Here is a 20,670-nt window from a genome sequence, read left to right as displayed (position 1 = left end):
ACCCTTCAGAGATAGGAAGATCTGTAATGAAATCCATGGCTATGCGTTGCCAAGGGCTGCTCGGAACTGGCAAGGGCTGGGGCAAACCTGCAGGCCTGAAGTGAGTCATTTTATTTTGAGCACACTTGGTACAAGAAGAGACATAGTCCATAACATCTTTTGGCAACGTGGGCCACCAATAGTGGCGAGAGATAAAGTTCTGAGTCTTACAAATGCCCGAGTGGCCTGCCAACTTGGTGTTATGGCCCCAGACGAGAATTTTCTTCCTGTCAATTGGGCGAACAAAAATTTTCCCAGGGAAAATGTCTTTTGATCTGTAGAGGGTTAACAATAATAATAGAGGAAGGGTCAATATTATGTTTAGGATCCTTTTCTAGGTTATCTGTCTCAAACGAACGAGACATCAGCATTGACATTTTTCTCAGCAGGATAGAAATGGAGTTGGAATTGGAATCTGGCAAAAAAAAGTGACTATCTGGCTTGACGTGAGTTCAGACCTTGTGCAGACTGTAAATAAGTGAGATTCTTGTGATCAGTGAAGATGACAATTCGGGGAGCAAAACCCTCTAGCACAGTGATTCCCAACCGGGGTGCCATGAGAATACTCCAGGGGTGCCGCAACACTCCTCTGAACCACTGCCGTGGCCGTGCTTTCCCTCCTCCTCACAGCGCAGAGTGCATGTGAGGAGGAGATTTTTTGCAGCACCCTTGTAGATAGCACTGTCCGCCCCCCTTTCCTGTAGATAGTGCAGCAACTGTAGCTCCCTGAAGGAGCAGAACCCCCCTGTGCCCAGGGATTCCGCTCCTGGACGGAGCGCTTGATGTTTGTTTATATATGGACAGTGACATCAGGGGCAACTCCTGAAGCAGAATCTCCATCCACAGAGCGGCTGGCGCGGTGGCCGGTGATTTGGCTCCAGGAGAAGCCCCTGATGTCACTATCCATAATGAGCAGAGACGTCAGGGGCTTTTCCTGGACTGGAATCCCCGGTCACAGCGACGGCAATGCTGTGGACGGGGATTCCGCTTCAGGAGTTGCCTCTGATGTCTCTGTCCATATAAGGACAGAGACATCAAGCGCTCTGTCCAGGAGCGGAATCTCCAGCCACGAGGGGATTCCGCTCCTTCAGGGAGTTACAGTGGTGCTATGTACAGGAAGGGGGGGGTGCTCTCTACAAGGGGGCTGTGGGGCACCACCTAATAGGGGTGTGTGACACTGCCTACAAGGGGGCTGTGTGGCACTACCTACAAGGGGGCTGTGTGGCACTACCTACAGGGGACTGTGTGGCACTATCTACAGGGGGGATGGCACTATCTACAAGGGGGCTATATGGCACTACCTACAAGGGGGCTTTTTGGCACTTCCTACAGGGGGCTGTGTGGCACTACCTATAGGGGGATGTGTGGCACAACCTACAAAGGGGCTATGTGGCACTACCTACAGGGGGCTGTGGGGCACTATGTACAGGGGGCATCTATGAGTGGCGGCTGGTGGTCATTTTAGTGAGAGTGGTGGGCTAATAGTCATTTTACTGTGAGTGGGAGCTGATGGTCTTCAAGTGTTTTCCACCTCTGACCTCCAATTGAAATTAATATGAAGAAGAAAAAACCTGCGGCGCTCGGTTGGAGTGTTTTTTTGAAAAAAAAAAAAAAAAAATAACGCTGTCAATTCAAAATCTGCCTCAAAATTCCTGAAGGAATTTTGAGGCTGATTTTTTCTGCCTTACAAAAAACCCTGTGTGAACATATCCTGAGAGTGTAGTGATTGTTTGTAGCCATTTTCTGTCTTTCTCTAAGCAATTTTTGGAAGGGGTGCCCTGAGGAACTTTTTTTCCAGCTGTGCCTCAAGTCCGAAAAGTTTGGGAAAATCTGCTCTAGCAAATGCCTCCACTCTTCTAAAGCCAATTTGATGGCAAGTAGCTCATGGTCTCCAATGGAGTTGTTCCTTTCTGCTGTAGAGAAGAAGCCACAGGAGAAATCTTTACCCTTTTTTTGAAAGTGTAGTGCTCCAGAACCAATGGAAGAGGCGTCGACCTCCAACAAGAACTGCCGAGACACATCAGGATGGTGAAGAATGGAGGCAGAAGTGAAGGCCCTCTTAGATCAATGAATGCAGATTCTGCTTCAGGGGTCCAATCTTTAGCGTTCACTCCCTTTTTGGTGAAAGCAGAGATAGGAGCGGTGATTGATGAGTGTAACATCTATGGCCACAAGCCATTGTTCTAACTTACCCCTCGACGGCCATGGACCTGTATGTTCTCTGCTGCGTGGTCCCCCAGTGAGGCACCGGCACTCACTTCCTGGTATCGAGACTGTCTCCCGGAGGGCGCGTGTGCCTGCAAGTGCACGGTCTTAAAGGGCCAGTGCATGCATAATTGCAGGAAGTCTGCAATCAAGCCAAGAATGTTACTGGACTATACAAGGGGCTCTGCCCTCGTGTTCTTTGCCTGAGCTTTGTTTGTTACCCAAAGTTTGTCGTGCTAATGGTCTCCTAGTGTCTTCCAGTTTCCAAGTGTTCCCTGTTCCTGTATCCTGTTTCCTGTGATATCCAGATCTAGTACCATGCTGAGCTGTTGTGTTGTGCTGCATTCCACGCCTGTACCGCTACACCACGTCTAATGTCTACCTGCCGCCTGGTCCCAGCCTAGCCTGCCTTGCTACTGTCCGAGTTGCCACAGGTACCCTTTCTGGACTATAGACTGTGTACTATACCTGTTTGGTCAGCTGTACAGTCCAGTGGGTCCACACCCCGCATCGTGACTGAGAAGTTTGAGATGAACTGGTGATGGAAATTTGCAAAGCCGAAAATCTTTGTATGGCCTGAAGACCTTGAGGATGAGGCCAATATAAGCTGGATTTTACCTTTTTGGATCCATCTTGAGTTCATGATCAGAAACTATATACCCCAGAAAGGGCAAAGATTTCTTTTCGAATACACACTTTTCTAATTTGGCATAGAGATTATTCGCCCTTAACCCTGACAGGACTTGGCAAACATGCTTCCGGTTAGTCAGATCTGGTGAGTAGATCAAAATATCGTCCAGATACACCACCACACAGACATACAGTAGATCCCAGAATATGTAGTTCACAAATTCCTGGAACACAGCTTGAGCATTACACAGTCCAAAGGGCATCCCAAGATATACGTAGTGACCATCTCTGGCGGTTTTCCCCTCAACACCTTTACGAATGCGTATCATGTTATAAGCCCCGCGTAGATCCAGCTTTGTAAAAATCTTGGTCCGACGTATTCTGTCAGAGAGCTCAGAAATCAGCTGTAAGGGGTACTTGTTTTTGACAGTGATTTGGTTCAAACCATTATAATCGATACAAGGCCGGAGGGATCGATCCTTTTTCACGACAAAGAAGAAACTGGCTCTGACAGGAGAAGTAGACTTTTTAATGAAACCCCTTTCAAGGTTTGTCTTTCTTCCACAGTACATGCAGAGATTAGCGGAACATCTATGCTGCCGCTCATGGTCTGATAATCTAACCCGATCAACCTGCATAGGCTCTTCAGAGGTTGTAGCAGAAGAAGGTAACAGGGGTCTCTGAAAATTAGGTGCCGGCCTATAGTACGTTCTCTCTCGAAGAACTTCCTTGAAGCGCTCTCGGAACCTCAAATCTATGCGTGTAGCCAGAGGAATCAGGGCATCCAGGGTAAGAGGAAGATCACAACCCGCCAGTTCATCCTTGACTCTGCTGGCTAATCCCTGCCAGAAGTTTGCCACCAAGGCCTCGTTGTTCCAAGTGATTATTGCTGCCAAGGTACGGAATTGTATGGGGCACTCTCCTACCGTTGAACCTCCTTTGCGAAGTGACAAAAGCGAAGCTACAGCTGAAGAAGTATGGCTAGGTTCCTCGAACACAGTGCGAAAAGAGTCTATGGAAAGCTGCAGATTTGAAGATTCCAGTCCCTCACATTCCCAGATAGGTTTCGCCCATGCCAGGGCCTTGCCAGACAACAGGGAAACAATGAAGGCTACTTTGGTCTGATCTGACGGAAACAGATGTGCATGTAATTTGAAATGTATTTTGCATTCGCTGAGAAAGCCTCGACAGGTTTTCGCCTCTCCATCGTATCACGGTGGAAGTGGCAAACAAATTTTGGTTCCGGATCTGAATGGAACTACGGCTGGCTGAGGAGCAGATGGAGCAGCAGCTTGTGGGGTTGCCAGGGGTGTAACAGGAGCAATGTTGAGGCGATTGGCTAAGGTGTTAACTGCCTGCAATAACTGATCTCTGGCATAGTCAGAAGTCTTACATATCGTCTTGCATGACATGAACAACTGGTGCCAGATAACTGGAAGCAGGCTGGTGCCGGATAACTGGAAACAGGCTGGTGCCGGATAACTGGAAACAGGCTGGTGCCAGACAACTGGAAGCAGGCTGGTGTCGGATTATTGAAAGCAGGCCGGTGCCTGATTACTGGGAGCAGGATGGTGGTGGATTACTGGAAGCAGCCACAGAGTACAGGATAACGGATTGATCAGGAACACAGGATGAAGGATATCGGACTGGCCACGGACACAGGACTCAGGATGCAGAATACAGGACTGGTCACGGACACAGGACTGGTCACGGACACAGGACTGGACACGGACACAGGATACAGGACTCGTCATGGACACAGAACTCAAGGTGCAGGATTCAGGACTGGTCACGGACATAGAACTCAAGATGAAGTATACAGGACTGGTCACGGATACAGGAACCTTTGTAGGCTAACACTGGGTTAGTAACAACATTGCTCAGGCACTTGGGAGATGGTGACAGTGCCTTAAGTAGTCCTGGGAAGCAGCAGGGGTGTTTGGGTAACTTTTGATATTAGCGCGCACTGGACTTTTAAGAGGCGTCCGGAGTGCGCGCACACGCGCACACTAGGGATGCGGCAGCCGTGAACTGCAGGAAACAGAGACCGCCAAGGGACGTATGAGACCTGGCGACCAGGACTGCTGTCAGATGCGGGTTTCCGCCGCCGGCGTTACAGCCACTATTGTCATCAGCTGTTTTAGGTATGGCAGCTCAACTCTAGTCAAGTGAATGGGGCTGAGCTGCAATACCAGACACAGCCCATGGACCAGAGTGCCGTTGTCTCTGGGTAAAACAAAAACAGACCCCTTCTAATTTTGTACAATTTACGTTTTTGTAACAGGGTATTATACGTTGATTTTCCAGCTGCATAGAAACCTAAAATAAGACCAAGTGGTCTATCCAGTCTAATGTTATGTACTGACTGTACTGAAACATATCATCATTTATACTTGTAATGTTTGCATTCACGTTCTAGGACAGATTTATTATTCAAAGTGCACCAGAATTCACTACATTGCGCCAAAATGTTCGCACAAAATAAATAATAAAGGCCTTCTGGACTATCTAGTATTTTTGACTATTAGGGCATACCAAAGCTATGCCCTAACAAATGCCTGTGCATTTTACATGTACTGTATGTAATGTACTGTCACATAAAAATTCTCTCTGCTGGGTCCTTAAAGGGATATTTCCATCTCATACATTTATACCATATCCACAGGATATGCCAATAAAAGTTTGATAGATGTGTGTTCCACCTCTGTGACCAATCCATAGAATGGGGCCCCCTGACCCCACTCCTACTTTCCCCCACTGTCACTGCTCTCCGGCCAATGAGTTACGAGGTGGCCAGGAGTACGGAAATATCCTGTGGATATGCCATGAAGTTCCAAGATGGCAATAATCCCTTAACCCCTTAAGGACGCAGCCTAGTTTGGGCCTTAAGGCTCAGAGCCCATTTTTCAAATCTGACATATTTCACTTTATGTGGTAATAACGTCGGAATGCTTAAACCTACACAAGCGATTCTGAGAATGTTTTCTCGTGACACATTGGGCTTCATGTTCGTGGTAAAATTTGGTCGATATATTCAGTGTTTATTGGTGAAAAATTGCAAAATTTAGAGAAAATTTGGAAAAAATAGCATTTTTCAGAATTTAAATGCATCTGCTTGTAAGACAGACGGTTATACCACCCAAAATAGTTACTAGTTCACATTTCCCATATGTCTACTTTGGATTGGCATCATTTTTTGAACATTCTTTTATTTTTCTTGGACGTTAAACGGCTTAGAACATAAACTGCAATTTCTCATATTTTTAAGAAAATTTCAAAAGCCTTTTTTTTAAGGTACCTCTTGAGTTCTGAAGTGGCTTTGAGGGGCCTATGTATTAGAAACCCTGATAAAACACCCCATTTTAAAAACTAGACCCCTCAAAGTATTCAAAACAGCATTTAGAAAGTTTTTTAACTCTTCAGGCATTTCACAGGAATTAAAGCAAAGTTGAGGTGAAATTTGCTAATTTCATTTTTCTTGCTGAATTTCAATTTTATTCATTTTTTTTCTGTAACACAGAAGGTTTTACCAGAGAAACACTACTAAATATGTATTGTCCAGATTCTGCAGTTTTTAGAAATGTCCCACATGTGACTCTACTGTGCTCGTGGAATAAAACACAAGCCCTAGAAGCAAAGAAGCACCTAGTGCATTTTGAGTCCTCTTTTTTATTAGAATATATTTTAGGCAGCATGCCAGGTTTGAAGAGGTGTTGAGGTGCCAAAACAGTAGGAATCCCCCAATAGTGACCCATTTTGGAAACTACACCCCTCAAGGAATTCATTTATGGTTGTTGTTACCATTTTGACCGCACAGTCTTTTCACAGCACCTATTTCAATTGGGCTGTGAAATGAAAAAAATTTAATTTTTTCCAATAAAATGTCATTTGTGATCAAAATTTCTTATTTTCACAGAGAACAAAATACCCCATTTTGTTGCCCAATTTGTCCTTAGTGTGGCAATACCCCATTTGTGGTGATAAACTGCCGTTTGGGCTCATGGGAGGGCTCAGAAGGAAAGGAGCGCTATGTGTTTGTTGGAGTACAGATTTTGCTGGATTGGTTTTCGGGTGCCATGTCGCATTTGCAGAGCCTCAGAGGTATCAAAGCAATGGAAACCCGCCAGAAGTGACCCCATTTTGGAAACTACACCCCTCAAGGAATTCATTTATGGTTGTTGTTAGCATTTTGACCGCACAGTTTTTTCACAGCACCTATTTCAATTGGGCTGTGACATTTAAAAAAATGTCATTTTTTCCAATAAGATGTAATTTTTTATCAAAATTTCTTATTTTCACAGGGAACAAAATACTCCATTTTGTTGCCCAATTTCTCCTGAGTGCAGCAATACCCCATTTGTGGTGATAAACTGCCGTTTGGGCTCATGGGAGGCCTCAGAAGGGAAGGAGCGCTGTGTGTTCTTTGGAGTGCAGATTTTGCTGGTTTGGTTTTCTGGTGCCATGTCACATTTGCAGAGCCCCAGAGGTATTAAAGCAATGGAAACCCACCAGAAGTGACCCCATTTTGGAAACTACACCCCTCAAGGAATTCATTTATGGGTAATGTGACCATTTAGACCCATAGTTTCTTCACAGAACTTATTTGAATTGGGCTGGGAATGAAAAAAAAATATATTTTTTCCAATAATATGTAATTTTAGCTCAAAAATTCATATTTTCACAAGAAATAAAATACTCCATTTTGTTGCCCAATTTGTCCTGAGTGCGGCAATACCCCATTTGTGGTGATAAACTGCTGTTTGGGCCCATGGGAGGGCTCAGAAGCAAAGGAGCGCTATTTGTTCTTTGGAGTCCAGATTTTGCTGGATTGGTTTTCGGGTGCCATGTCGCATTTGCAGAGCCCCAGAGGTATCAAAGCAATGGAAACCCACCAGAAGTGACCCCACTTTGGAAACTACACCCCTCAAGGAATTCATTTATGGGTGTTGTGACCATTTTGACCGCATAGTTTTTTCACAGAACTTATTTAAATTGGGCTGGGAATGAAAACAAAATTATTTTTTTCAAATAATATGTAGTTTTGGATGAAAATTTCTTATTTACACAAGAAACAAAAATACCCCATTCTGTTGCGCAATTTGTTCTGAGTGCCGCAATACCACATTTGTGGTGATAAACTGCAGTTTGGGCCCATGGGAGGGCTCAGAAGGAAAGGACCACCATTTGGCCTACTGGGGATTTTCTAGTGCAAAGTCATGTATGCAGAAGCCCCTGAGGTACCAGTACAGTTGAAACCCGCAAGAAGTGACCCCGTTTTAAAAACTACACCCTTAAGGCATTCATCTACGGGGTGTAGTGAGCATTTTGACCGGAGACCTACACCCCATAAACTGTAATGTGGGTTCTCCCGGGTATGGCAATACCCTACATGTGGCTGTTATCAGCTGCCTGGGCACACAGCAGGGCTCAGAGGGGAAAGACGAGGGGGGATAAGCTGTGCGGAGTGCATCAGGGTAAGTAAAATTGGGGTAAATTATAAACCAAGGGATGTATGATAAATTTTAAAACACTCTTTCATACAGAGCTCTGGTTATTCGGGACACGTGTCACATTGATATATTGTGTCATCCCTTATAGCAGACTTTGCACCTCTTTTGACTTTTTCCCTTCTTGCCAGTTTGGGGAACTTCTCCTGGAAAGTGTTGCCGCCCTGGTACAATGCGTGTGGCCCCGCTTCCAGAAGTACTGGGTGCCCCCCCCCCCCTTCTTGGTCCCTAAAGATTAGGTTCTCGATAATCACCTCTTGAAATTCCAGGAAAGTTCCCGTCTGGCCTGTACATCGATGTAGCACGTACGCATTGTACAAAGCCATCTGTATGATGTACTTGGCCAGCTTCTTATACCACACCGCATGGCGCTGTAGGGCTTCAAGATTTGATCTGACAAGTCCATCCCTCCCATGTACCTATTGTAGTCCAGGATGCAGTCTGGGTTGGGGGTGGCCTTTCCTTCATATATCCTAAACCTGTAGGTATACCCTGATGCACTCTCACAGCTTATACATCTTCACGCCATACCTTGCCCTCTTACCCGGCAGGAACTCGCGGAATTGAACCCTCCCTTTAAAATGTACCAGGGACTCATCAATAGAAATACACTTCTTGGGGGTGAATGCTTGGGAAAACCGGGCACTGAAACGGTCTAATAGGGGTCTCCGTTTATACAAACGGTCAAAACTGGGGTCATCTCGGAGTGGGCACGGCTCATTATCAGTATAATGTAAGAAGCGAAGTATTGGCTAATTTATTTATTTTTTTAGGTTCCAGTTCAGTTCTGAAGTTGCTTTGAGGGGCCCATATATTAGAAACCCCTATCAAACACCCCATTTTAGAAACTAGACCCCTCAAAGTATTCACAACAGCATTTAGAAAGTTTATGAACCCTTTAGGTGTTTCACAGAAATTTAGAGCAAAGTAGAGGTGAAGTTTAAAAAAATTTTTTGTCAGAAAATCCTCTTTATTCCATTTTTTTTACAACACAAAAGGATTTATCAGAGAAACGCAACTTAATACGTATTGCCCAGATTCTGCAGTTTTGAGAAATATCCCACATGTGGCCCTCGGGCAGTAATGGACTGAAGCACCGGCCTCCGAAGCAAAGGAGCACCTAGTGGATTTTGAGGCCTCTTTTTTACTAGGCACCATGTCCGGTTTGAAGAGGTCTTGTGGTGCCAAAACATTGGAAACCCCCCAAAAGTGACCCCAATTTGGAAACTACACTCCTTGAGGAATTCATTTTAGTTTTCTTGGGGTGAATGCGGCTTTTTGATCAGTTTTTATTCTATTTTTAGGTGGCGTGGTGACTAAAAAACAGCAATCCTACTATTGTTTTTTTATTCTATTTTTTTTACAGCGTGCACCGTGCGCTATAAATGACATATTTAGTTTATTCTGCGGGGCGATACGATTACGGCGATACCAGATGTTTATAGGTTTTTTTAATGTCTTATGGCGTTTGCACAATAAAATACGTTTTGTAAACAATCATTCACTTTTTGTGTTACCTTATTCTTAGAGCCGGAACGTTTTTATTTTTCAATCAATAAAGCCGTGCGAGGACTTATTTTTTGCGTAACGAACTGTAATTTCCATCAGTACCATTTTTCGGTACATGCGACTTTTTGATCTCTTTTTATTCCATTTTTTGGGAGGTGAAGTGACCAAACAATTGTGATTGTGGTACGGTTTATTATTATTTTTTTTTACGGCGTTCACCGTGCGGGATAAATAATGAAATCATTTTGTAGTTCAGGCCGTTACGGACGCGGCGATACCAATTATGTATAGTTTTTTGTTTGTTTATATATTTTTATTCATAATAAATTACTGATAAGGTAAAAAGGGGATTTTTACTTTTAATACTTTTAAAACTTTTATTTTCTTATTTTTACACATCTTTTTTTAACTTTTTTTTTACTGTATTACTTTGCCCCACTAGGGGACCTGAGGGCAGGAGGCCCTGATCGCAATTCTAATACACTGCACTACATGCGTAGTGCAGTGTATTTGAACTGTCAGCTACTCACTGACAGCAAGCATAGTGGGTCCTGACGTTGTCAGGACCCACTAGGCTTCCGTCTATGGCATAGCCGGACGCCATTATTTGGTGTCCGGTTGCCATAGTCACCATCGCCGGCCGCTATCGTGTAACAGGCTGGCGATGGCAGCTTAACCCCTAAAAAGCCGCGATCTCTATAGAACGCGGCTTTTAAGGGGTTAATCAGCGGGGACACAGCGATCGGTCCCCGCTGTAGGAGCTGTGACAGCTGCTGAACAAGACAGCAGCTGTCACAGCTCCTGTATGTGTCGGGAGGACGGCCGAAACGGCCGTTACTCCCGAGACGTACTATTAGGTCATGGAGCGCGAACGCTATAGTTACCATGACCTAATAGTACGTCCAGGAGCAGGAAGGGGTTAAAGAGGCTCTGTCACCAGATTATAAGTGCCCTATCTCCTACATAATCTGATCGGCGCAGTAATGTAGATAACAACAGTGGTTTTTATTTTGAAAAACAATCATTTTTGAGCAAGTTATGAACAATTTTAGATTTATGCTTAGTTTCTTAATAGACAACTGGGCTTTATTTTACCTTTTTACCAACTGGGCATTGTAAAGAGAAGTGTATGACGCTGACCAAAGTGTATGACACGGACGCTGTGCTGTGATTTCTGTTGGACTTAATCACAGCACAGCGTGATGTCGCGAGATCACGCTGTGCTGTAAGTCCCACCGAAACTTTACCGAAGTGTCAGGAGTGTAAATAGACATTGCATCCATAGGCAATGTCTATTCACTCTCAAGACACTTCGGTAAAGTTCATGTGGGAGTATGTGACAGCACAGCGTGATCTCGCGAGATCACGCTGTGCTGCGAGTACAGCTGAAAATGAATGAAGAGAAGTGTATGACGCTGATTGGTCAGTGTCATACAGTTCTCTTTACAATGCCCACTTGGTAAAAAGGTAAAAAAATGCCCAGTTGTCTATTAAGAAACGAACTAGTATAAATCTAAAATTGTTCATAACTTGCGCAAAAATTATCATTTTTCAAAATAAAAACCACTGTTGTTATCTACATTACAGCGCCTATCAGATTATGTAGGAGATAGAGCACTTATAATCTGGTGACAGAGCCTCTTTAAGGCCGAAATAGAGTTTTTTAGGGGTTAAGAAGTTGTCATGTTTCATATAAACAATGCTTATTTAACTAAGCATTTAATGTGTGGTAAGTTTGTATTAGTATAAATAATATATACAATTTTTATTGTAATATATTCCTGAAATACAAGCTGCCAATGTGGCCTTCAGATAAAAAAAACTTGAGCCATTTCTACACATAGAGATTTAGCTATAAGAATTTCTCTCTTGAAAAAATGTGTCTTTTGATTTCCCCATTACTCATGATAATGACCACATGAAGAGGGACAATGACCCACATGTCCAATACACTGTCCGACTGACTGACCAAATCCATAGCCAGTGTTATCATTATACTCATTGTAATTATATATGGAGATCATAGATTCCAGTCATATCGTTAATTGTTGGCAGCCTGAATGTGAAATGAATGCACCTGATAGTTTGAAGACACTTTCCACAGAACACATCAGTCAATCGGGATATACTTCCTCAATCTGGCAATTTCTTGGTATGCAGTTTCAAGAACGATTATTGATGCAGTAAAGCCTTGCTTCGTCTAATGATATTATTATCCATTATTATGACATAACCTTAGGGGTACTTTAAAGGTAATTTATTTAATTACGGAATGTTGAGAAACACTGCTCTAGAGGACCTGTGCACTCCTCTTAGTTTATTTCCAAGGGAAAAAATAGTGACAGTTCCTCTTTAAATTTAGGAAGGTCTTATAAGCTTGGATGCAATCACTTTAGTCCAAAACATTGAGTTGGATGTACTACTATATCCAGAATTATCAAAGCAAAATTTGCCATTTAAATGTTTCTTTTGTGAAGAGTTAAAATAGGACTGTGCTTACATTACATTTGTAAACTATGCTTTGCAAATACACTGTTAAAGTTCCAGACACATATGCGGAAAGTATCCATAGAGCCGCACTCATCAGGCGTATGCCGAAAGGGTTTCCTTTTGGCATATGGCGGGCCTGTACAGTATGTGTCAGCATACCCTCTTTTTTTTATGTATGTAATAGGGTAGAAGACTACACTCCTCCATGCAGAGGCTACGCCGTATAATTTTTTTTTATTATGGGGTCCTATGGGCAACATATGCTACTATATGTAAATCCTCCTGTTGTATACTTCAGACAGAAGCCTACCTCAGTAAGATTACCTGTAGTCATATCAAAACAACAGACAACACATTATGATATCACAGCAGATTGTACAAAATGACCATCATTATGGTAGAGAGGGCAGTAGGAGGAGCATTTGAGGAAGGAGGAATGTAGGGAGGAGGGAGGAGGAAGGAGGCTGTCAGAAAAAGGAAGGGTGCAGCGTGATGCTGCACTAAACAGCACACACAATTGCTGAGCAAGGGAGTATGCAGACTGACACTGAGGTGTCAAGGTTATCTGTGAGGGGAGATATGGAGAGCAGAACATGACTGGGGTCTAAAAATGAGGAGAGTCATGTTGGTGTAGAGTACTGTATAAGAATGAGAGGGGAAGCCATTACTTGGGACCAGGAATGAGAGTGGAGCCCTAATGGGGATCAGGAATGAGAGCGAATCCATGCTGGGGACCAACAGTGGAACCATTCTGGGGAAAAGAGTTAGGTTTGTGTCATGCTGGGTAGCCAGAATTAGAGGGGTGCATTGCTGGGGACTAGGAATGAGAGGGTTGCTTATTTGTGTACGGTGCATGTTTGCTGTATACTTAAACCTGCATTCTGTGTACTTTTTTCTTTCAGAGGAGCACCCTCATATAAGACAATTTTTCTGTGCAATTTTGGGTGGTCAGTTTTAAGAGGTTTCACTGTATATTCACATAATTTCACTACAATCACTGCATGTAAAATATAATACTAGCATAATTGTGGAGCGGTGTATGTTATTACCTTTTGTGCTTTCCGTTTGTCTGCTCGTTGGTTCTGGTGGTAGATCCTGCTGAAGTTGGAGACTATTACAGGAACTGGTAATGCAATGACCAACACACCACTCAGGGAACATATGGAACCGAAAATCTTCCCAGCTATAGTCTTTGGAACCATATCACCGTACCTGCAGAAACAAACATATGTAACACATTCAGAAATCGGATCAACATGCAATTTAAAAGCGTTGAGTCGCTGAACTAAAAACAATTACATTTATCAAAGTCCTCCTCATACTGTGCTGCATTTAAATCCAAAATACAGCAGAATATAAACAAATGTCAAAACAACCTATTAGTAAAAGAACTGGAACAATTATCTGTCTTGGGAGTGGAATAACGAAATGCAGAACAGAAGCAAAGAATGTTGTGCCAAGTTTCCCATTTGGCAGATATTGATAGATTTATTAAATAGTAAATTTAATACACACTGGCCCAGATTTACTAAGAATGCTGTTTTATACAAAAGTTGTATGCATCTTAATAAATGTATCACATTTTCAGCTGTCTGTGCGCCACAGAGTGAAATTGATGCCAGCTACATGGCATAGATGTAAAAAAAATAAAAAAATGATGCCAGTTTCCTGGCGAAAATTCTAATAAATCTTTCGGCCCATGGGTGGACCCCGCCCTCACCCCCTCCTGCTAAGCCCCATCCACTTTTTTAAAAGTGACGTGAGCAGTGAAAACAACAAAAATTTTCAAATTATGATGTGCCATCAGGGTTGCTAAGTGCCATAGTCCACATTTAGAGTTGATAATAGTGCAAGTAGCCATTCTTTTTTTATATGTAAATAATGCAAAATGTTTATATTTATGGGTGAGCTTAAATTAGTAAGAATAAAAATAGAAAAAACATGTTCAATCTGTATAGATCCTGTCATTTTGTGGTAAGTCCATATAACAAAAAGTAGAAATAGGCACAGAAAATGAAAGGACAACAAGCTGTTAGAGTTGAAAAAATATATATTCTTTTTATAAATATAATGGTATAGAAAAATCACTATAAAAATAGTGCAAGAAGTGTAAAAAAGTTGTCACCCCATATGAAGAAGTCATTTCAATCAGATAGGCCGGTAAGATGTCATATTTTCCAGACTTGAGATCTTGAGAAAGGGGGATGTCCCCCGAAACGTCGCACCTGGCGTAGTCAAACGCCGACTTATCATCCACGTAGGTCTCTGCCGAACTCCGCTAGATCTCAAGTCCGGAAAATATGACATGTTACCGGCCTATCTGATTGAAATGACTTCTTCATATGGGGTGACTACTTTTTTTACACTTCTTGCACTATTTTTATAGTGATTTTTGTATACCATTATATTTATAAAAAGAATATATATTTTTTAAACTCTAACAGGTTGTGGTCCTTTGATTTTCTGTGCCTATTTCTACATTTTGGCTATTTCTGAGATTAAGTGAAGCATCTCAAACAGCACACACCACCCCTATGAATTATAAGGTCTATCTACTTATTTGTACAAAGTCCATATAACAACCAATTCATCTTCATCAGCTGACCAATCATTTACAGTCAGTGTCTACCTGTTCACAAACCCGCACCATGTTCTGCCCTCACAATTCTGGTTTTCACCCATCTATAGCCAAACTGCATAACCAAAATCTGAATTTACCTATAACGTAACAATTCTGATCCTTGTTGCCTCTGTCTATAGAATACAGATAGAACTGTCTTAAAGGGTTATTCCAATTTTTCATTAGCTGATTTATTTCCCAAGTAATGAACCATACATTTTCTTAAAAACTATATTTATTAGTAAATTGCCACTTGGGATCAAGAGGGACAGTTTTCATTTTAAGGGCGTATTAGTTAATAAGAGCAAAACAAAGTACTATAGTTTACCCATATCCCTTCCCACTCTCCCATTCCTTGGTGGAACTTGATGGACATATGTCTTGTTTCAACCGTACTATGTAACTAAGTACAATTCCCTATTTTATGAATATATTAATTAAATATAAAACAGAATACTTGATAAGGAAATAGGGTTCAACTTCATAAATTATGATGTCAAACTTTCCTTGGTTATAAAATTGCTCAGGCATTTTTTTATAGTCCGGTTTACACAACCGATTTCACCGTTGGTCGTTGACTTTCCATTTTTTCTTCAGAAAAGTTGTTAACAAATTCAAGAAATCTTTGTAATGATTCCTTATCATTCATCTGACACCCAGGATTGCTTCTAGGGGAGGATATCTCTGCACATACGATACCTGACAAAGCATTGCACAGTAGTGCATAGAGGCTGTAGGGCTCTGTAACAAGGTGCCATTGGCGTATCTTCAATAGAGGCAGATCATAGACTTTCTATTGAGCTCGTACACTGCTTGCTTGGCTTTCCGAGGAAAGTCGTTCAGAAACAAAGCGGCACAGCAGTCACCCAAGCACTTCTACCGCTTCCCTTTAGCGATTGGTAGTTGTCTCAGTGCTTGGACCCCCACTAATCAAAACTTCTGACATGTTACTACAGCATCTCAAATGTTTTATAAATGTTTCATTACACTTTAATATATGTGCATGTTTGTGTGTATGTATAAGTATTGTTTATGCGTGTGTGTGTGTGTGTGTGTGTGTGTGTGTGTGTGTGTGTGTGTGTGTATGAATAGGTTTAGTCAAGTGTCATCTTTGTACATATGTGTATGTGTGAGCGTGTGTATGATATTTTATGTATGGATTCATTATTTTTAAATCTCAAAAGTTTGAAACAATCCAGACATCTAGACTAGGCAAAGCCAATTTTTGAGATAGTCCCTCTCTGGCTCAACTGTTACATACTGCATGTCTGGACTCACAGTCCCTGAGATTCAGCAGAGGATAATTGTACTTGCTGGTTTGCAATGCAATTGAATGCGAATATGCCCTTTTAGTTTGGGGTTTTACTGTTTACCCATTTTGTATATAAATAACCAAACTGATCAACTGCAAATCAGGAAATTAGAGCAGCATCAAATAATAAGAGTCAATGGTGGGTGCAGAGCCCACAATTTGTAGCCTGCAAGCCTTTGTTATACAATAATAAGAAAATAGGCAGCACTCCAAAAATGAAGAGAAAAAAAGTTTGGACTTTATTGGCCCACGTGCAACATTTCACTCTCAATGAATTAGAATATCATCAAAAAGTTAATTTATTTCAGTAAGTCAATTCAAAAAGTGAAACTCATATATTATATAGATTCATTACACACAGATCTATTTCCAGCATTTTTTTCTTGAGATTTGGCACCTGCCCACACTGCCAAAAGTAGCAATACCTGGTATAATAACTACAGTAGCACTGCGCTTGATTGGTCAGCAAACACACCTGACCTAAGCCCCATAGGGAATCTATGGGGTATTGTCAAGAGGAAGATGAGAGACACCAGATCCAACAATGCAGACGAGCTGAAGGCCGATATCAAAGCAACCTGGGCTTCCATAACACCTCAGCAGTGCCACAGGCTGATCGCCTACATGCCACGCCGCATTGATAACACCTCAGCAGTGCCACAGGCTGATCGCCTCCATGCCACGCCGCATTGATGCAGTAATTCATGCAAAAGGAGCCCCGACCAAGTATTGCGTGCATATACTGTACATACTTCTCAGTAGGCCAACATTTCGGTACTAAAAATCATTTTTGAAATTGGGTTTATGTAATATTCTAATTTTCTGAGAGACTAAATTTTGGGTTTTCATTAACTGTTAGCCATAATCATCAACATTAAACAAAAAAAAATGCTGGAAATAGATCACTCTGTGTGTAATGAATCTATATAATATATGAGTTTCACTTTTTGAAAATAATTACTGAAATAAATTACGTTTTTGATGATATTCTAATTCATTGAGAAGGACTAGTATATATATGTATATACATATTTATGCACGCACGCACACCAGCATTATACTGATTTACAAACTATTTTCCAAGCAGTCTGACATAACTACATAACTAGCCAGGAGCTAAATATAAGACATCATTAGGAGCAGGTAAAAACTATGTTGTGGAACAGTTAGGACATGGGACCTGGATTAGGTCGAATCTACTATAAAATATTTTATGATGGTAATTTCCATGCGCTATGCATACAAATTATATTTCAGAAAGCAAAATGCCCAGCAGATGGCATAATGAACCATTACAACCAAGTTCTTATCCCTTACCTCCAGAATATACACAGATTGCCAATTACAACTACACGCAAGCTGAGACTTTGCTTGTGTTATTGCATTTATATTTAAATATAGGATGTAAGACTTTCCAATACTGTAATTGTAGGTTTTATGAACATGATTTTTGCATTTCCTGTAGAGAACTCACAATAAACATATATGTAATATATTCCCTCAACACTGTATATCAATTAACTTTTTAATGACCAGGTTATTTTAAATGTTTTCATTTCGCATTCCAAGAGTCATAACTTTTTATTTTCCATTGACGCAGCCGTATGTATGAGAGCTTGTTTTTTTGCAGGGGAAGTTGTAGTTTTTATTTGGAGCCTTTAACGTACTGGGACACTTAAAAATATATATATTTTGTCAAGTGGAATATAAAAAAAAACAAGAAATTTCCTCATTCTTTTTTGGGATTAATTTTTACTGTATTTATCCTGTTAATTTTATTCTGTGGCTTAATACGATTATGGAGATACCAAATTTATATAGTTATTTTTATGTTTTACTACTTTAAAAAAAGAAAACTTATTATTAACCTATTATTTTTTTAAATCCTTTACGACCGCCCACCATCTTTTGACGGCAGGCAGTGCAGGTGCTTCGTCTACAGCGACGTCTTTTGGCATCGCTGTAGAAGAGGCTGATGAGCGCTCCTGTGAGCAGGAGCTGTTACTTACAGATACTGATCTTAGAGCAGCCTGCTACATACAGCTGGGGTCGGAAAACATTCCAACCCCAGCTGTTTAACCCTTTGATCTCTGCGGTCCGTGACCGCGGCATGATCAAAGGGAACTCCCCTCTTTGATCGCGTCATCGGAAACCCAGTGACGTGATCTAAGACTGGGGAATCCCTCTGCAATCAGCCCTGGGGACCTACAAAGGAACAGGCGATAACTGGCATGTCGACGAACAGTAGGCATTGCACAATCATCCCACACCACTTGATCCGATTTTTTGACGTTTTGCATGGCTAAAAAACTTTGCTTTCAATTTGGCTTTTAGGCCCCTCCGACATGCCACAGATTAGAGCTAGGTGCTTGAAAATGTGATCATTTGCATATCTTAGCGACACCTGCTACTTCCTCGATTTGCATAACCTTACAGCTTTCCCATCTTGGTGTTGCAATTTCAATGTTGAGGAGTGTAAGTTTCCTTAGGGGACTTGAACCAGCAATCATTGGATCGCTTGCACAATATACTGCAATACTAATGCAGGCGCCCAGGGGACCAAGTTGCCACGACAACCGTCGGCACCCTGGGATTTAGGTGCAATCTTACAAGCAGCAATGTCCTTGCCTGTAAAGCTCCTTTGATGCCAAGCAATGATGACTGCCCGTGTTTCCTTGGAGGTAACCATGGTTAACAGAAGAAGACAATGATTTTAAGCACCATCCCCCTTTTAAATCAACCAGTCTGCTCTTATAATTCACTCAGCATGACAGGGTGATATCAGCGGCTTGTCCTCATTAACACGTTCTTCTGAACTAACAAGAAGATGACGGAAATTATGTTAGCAGGTCATTTTGTGGCAGGGTTGAAATGCAGTTTTTGTGATTAAGTTAATTTTCATGGCAAGAAATGACAATTAATTGCAGTTCATCTGATCACTTTTCATAACAATTTAGAGTTAATGCAAATTGCCACTATAAAAACTAAAGCAGCAAATTTTGTGAAAGCAAAGATTTGTGTCAGTCTCAAAACTTTTGGCCAAGACTGTACATAAGACTATCTAAGGACATCATAATCACGATATCAGGTTATCATATCATTTCAGGTATGTATGGTGCTCAAAATTGTAAGTCAATACCATCTGTGAACAAAAAATATCTCTAAAAGACAGAGGGCTCTTGAGTGGGTCTTCAAAGGGGTACTACCATCTCTGACATTTATGGCATTTCCACAGGATATGGGACCCGCGCCAATCTCTAGAACATACTATATGGGTAAATCCTGGCTCTATTGATCACAATGTCCACAATAACCACTAATGTATAGATAAACTACAGGGGTTATATGCCTATTTATATGTTCATTGGTTGGTTAACCCGTTAGTGACCGCCAATATGCCTTTTCACGGCAGCCACTAACGGACTTTATTCTGATGTATATGCCTTTTTACGGCACTGCATCAGGATAAAGTAAACAGAGCAGGGAGCTGTCAAATCTCCCTGCTCTCAGCTGCTAGAGGCAGCTGAGGGCTGTGGGCGTCCCTGCTCTGCCGTGTGAGATCGATATAAGTTTCGATCTCACCCGTTTAACCCCTCAGATGCGGTGCACAATAGCGTGCACCGCATCTGAGTGGTTTTGGAAAGAGGGAGGGAGCTCCCTCTCTCTCCCACCGACACCCGGCGATACGATCGCCGAGTGTCTGTGTCTCCAATTGCAGCCGGGGGCCTAATAAAGGCCCCCAGGTCTGCCTGGAGCGAATGCCTGCTAGATCATGCCGGAGGCATGACCTAGCGGATGCCTGTCCGTGTTAAACGGACAGGCAGTAATACACTGCAATACAAAAGTATTGCAGTGTATTATAATAGCGATCGGAGAATCGCATATTAAAGTCCCCTAGTGGGACTAGTAAAAAAGTAAAAAAAAAGATTAATAAAGTTAATTTTAAAAAAAATGTGAAAAAAAATGAAAAACCCACCTTTTCCCCTTACAAAATGCTTTACTATTATAAAACCAAAATACAAGGTGGGCCATTTATATGGATACACCTAAATAAAATGGGAATGGTTGGTGATATTAACTTCCTGTTTGTGGCATATTAGTATATGGGAGGGGGGAAACTTTTCAAGCTGGGTGTTGACCATGGCGCCCATTTTGAAGTTGGCCATTTTGTATCCATCTTTAGTTTTTTCAATGGGAAGATGGTCATGTGACACATCAAACTTATCCATCGGACATTTATGGTACATCCTGTGGATATCCTCTGGATAAATGTCAGAGATGGAAATATCTCTCTAAACTTGATACGCTTACCCCTAAAGGCCTGAATGTTGACTTTAAAATTGGACCCTTGTATTATC

The 20,670-nt window shown here is 41.8% G+C and overlaps 1 protein-coding gene across 1 annotated transcript in view; it reads right to left on the bottom strand.

Moving 5' to 3' along the window:
- Positions 1-20,670, bottom strand: part of KCND2 (potassium voltage-gated channel subfamily D member 2) — a 471,742-nt gene that overhangs the window by 91,018 nt on the left and 360,054 nt on the right. Inside the window, exon 2 of the mRNA XM_075857140.1 lies at positions 13,430-13,592. Within this exon, the coding sequence (XP_075713255.1) occupies positions 13,430-13,592 (163 nt within the window). The remainder of the gene's footprint in view (positions 1-13,429; positions 13,593-20,670) is intronic.

Source organism: Rhinoderma darwinii, chromosome 3 (assembly GCF_050947455.1).
Source record: "Rhinoderma darwinii isolate aRhiDar2 chromosome 3, aRhiDar2.hap1, whole genome shotgun sequence".
NCBI classification, from domain to species: domain Eukaryota; kingdom Metazoa; phylum Chordata; class Amphibia; order Anura; family Rhinodermatidae; genus Rhinoderma; species Rhinoderma darwinii.
The sequence above is the reverse complement of the archived record's forward strand: the minus strand, read 5'-3'. Positions and strand labels throughout refer to the sequence as shown.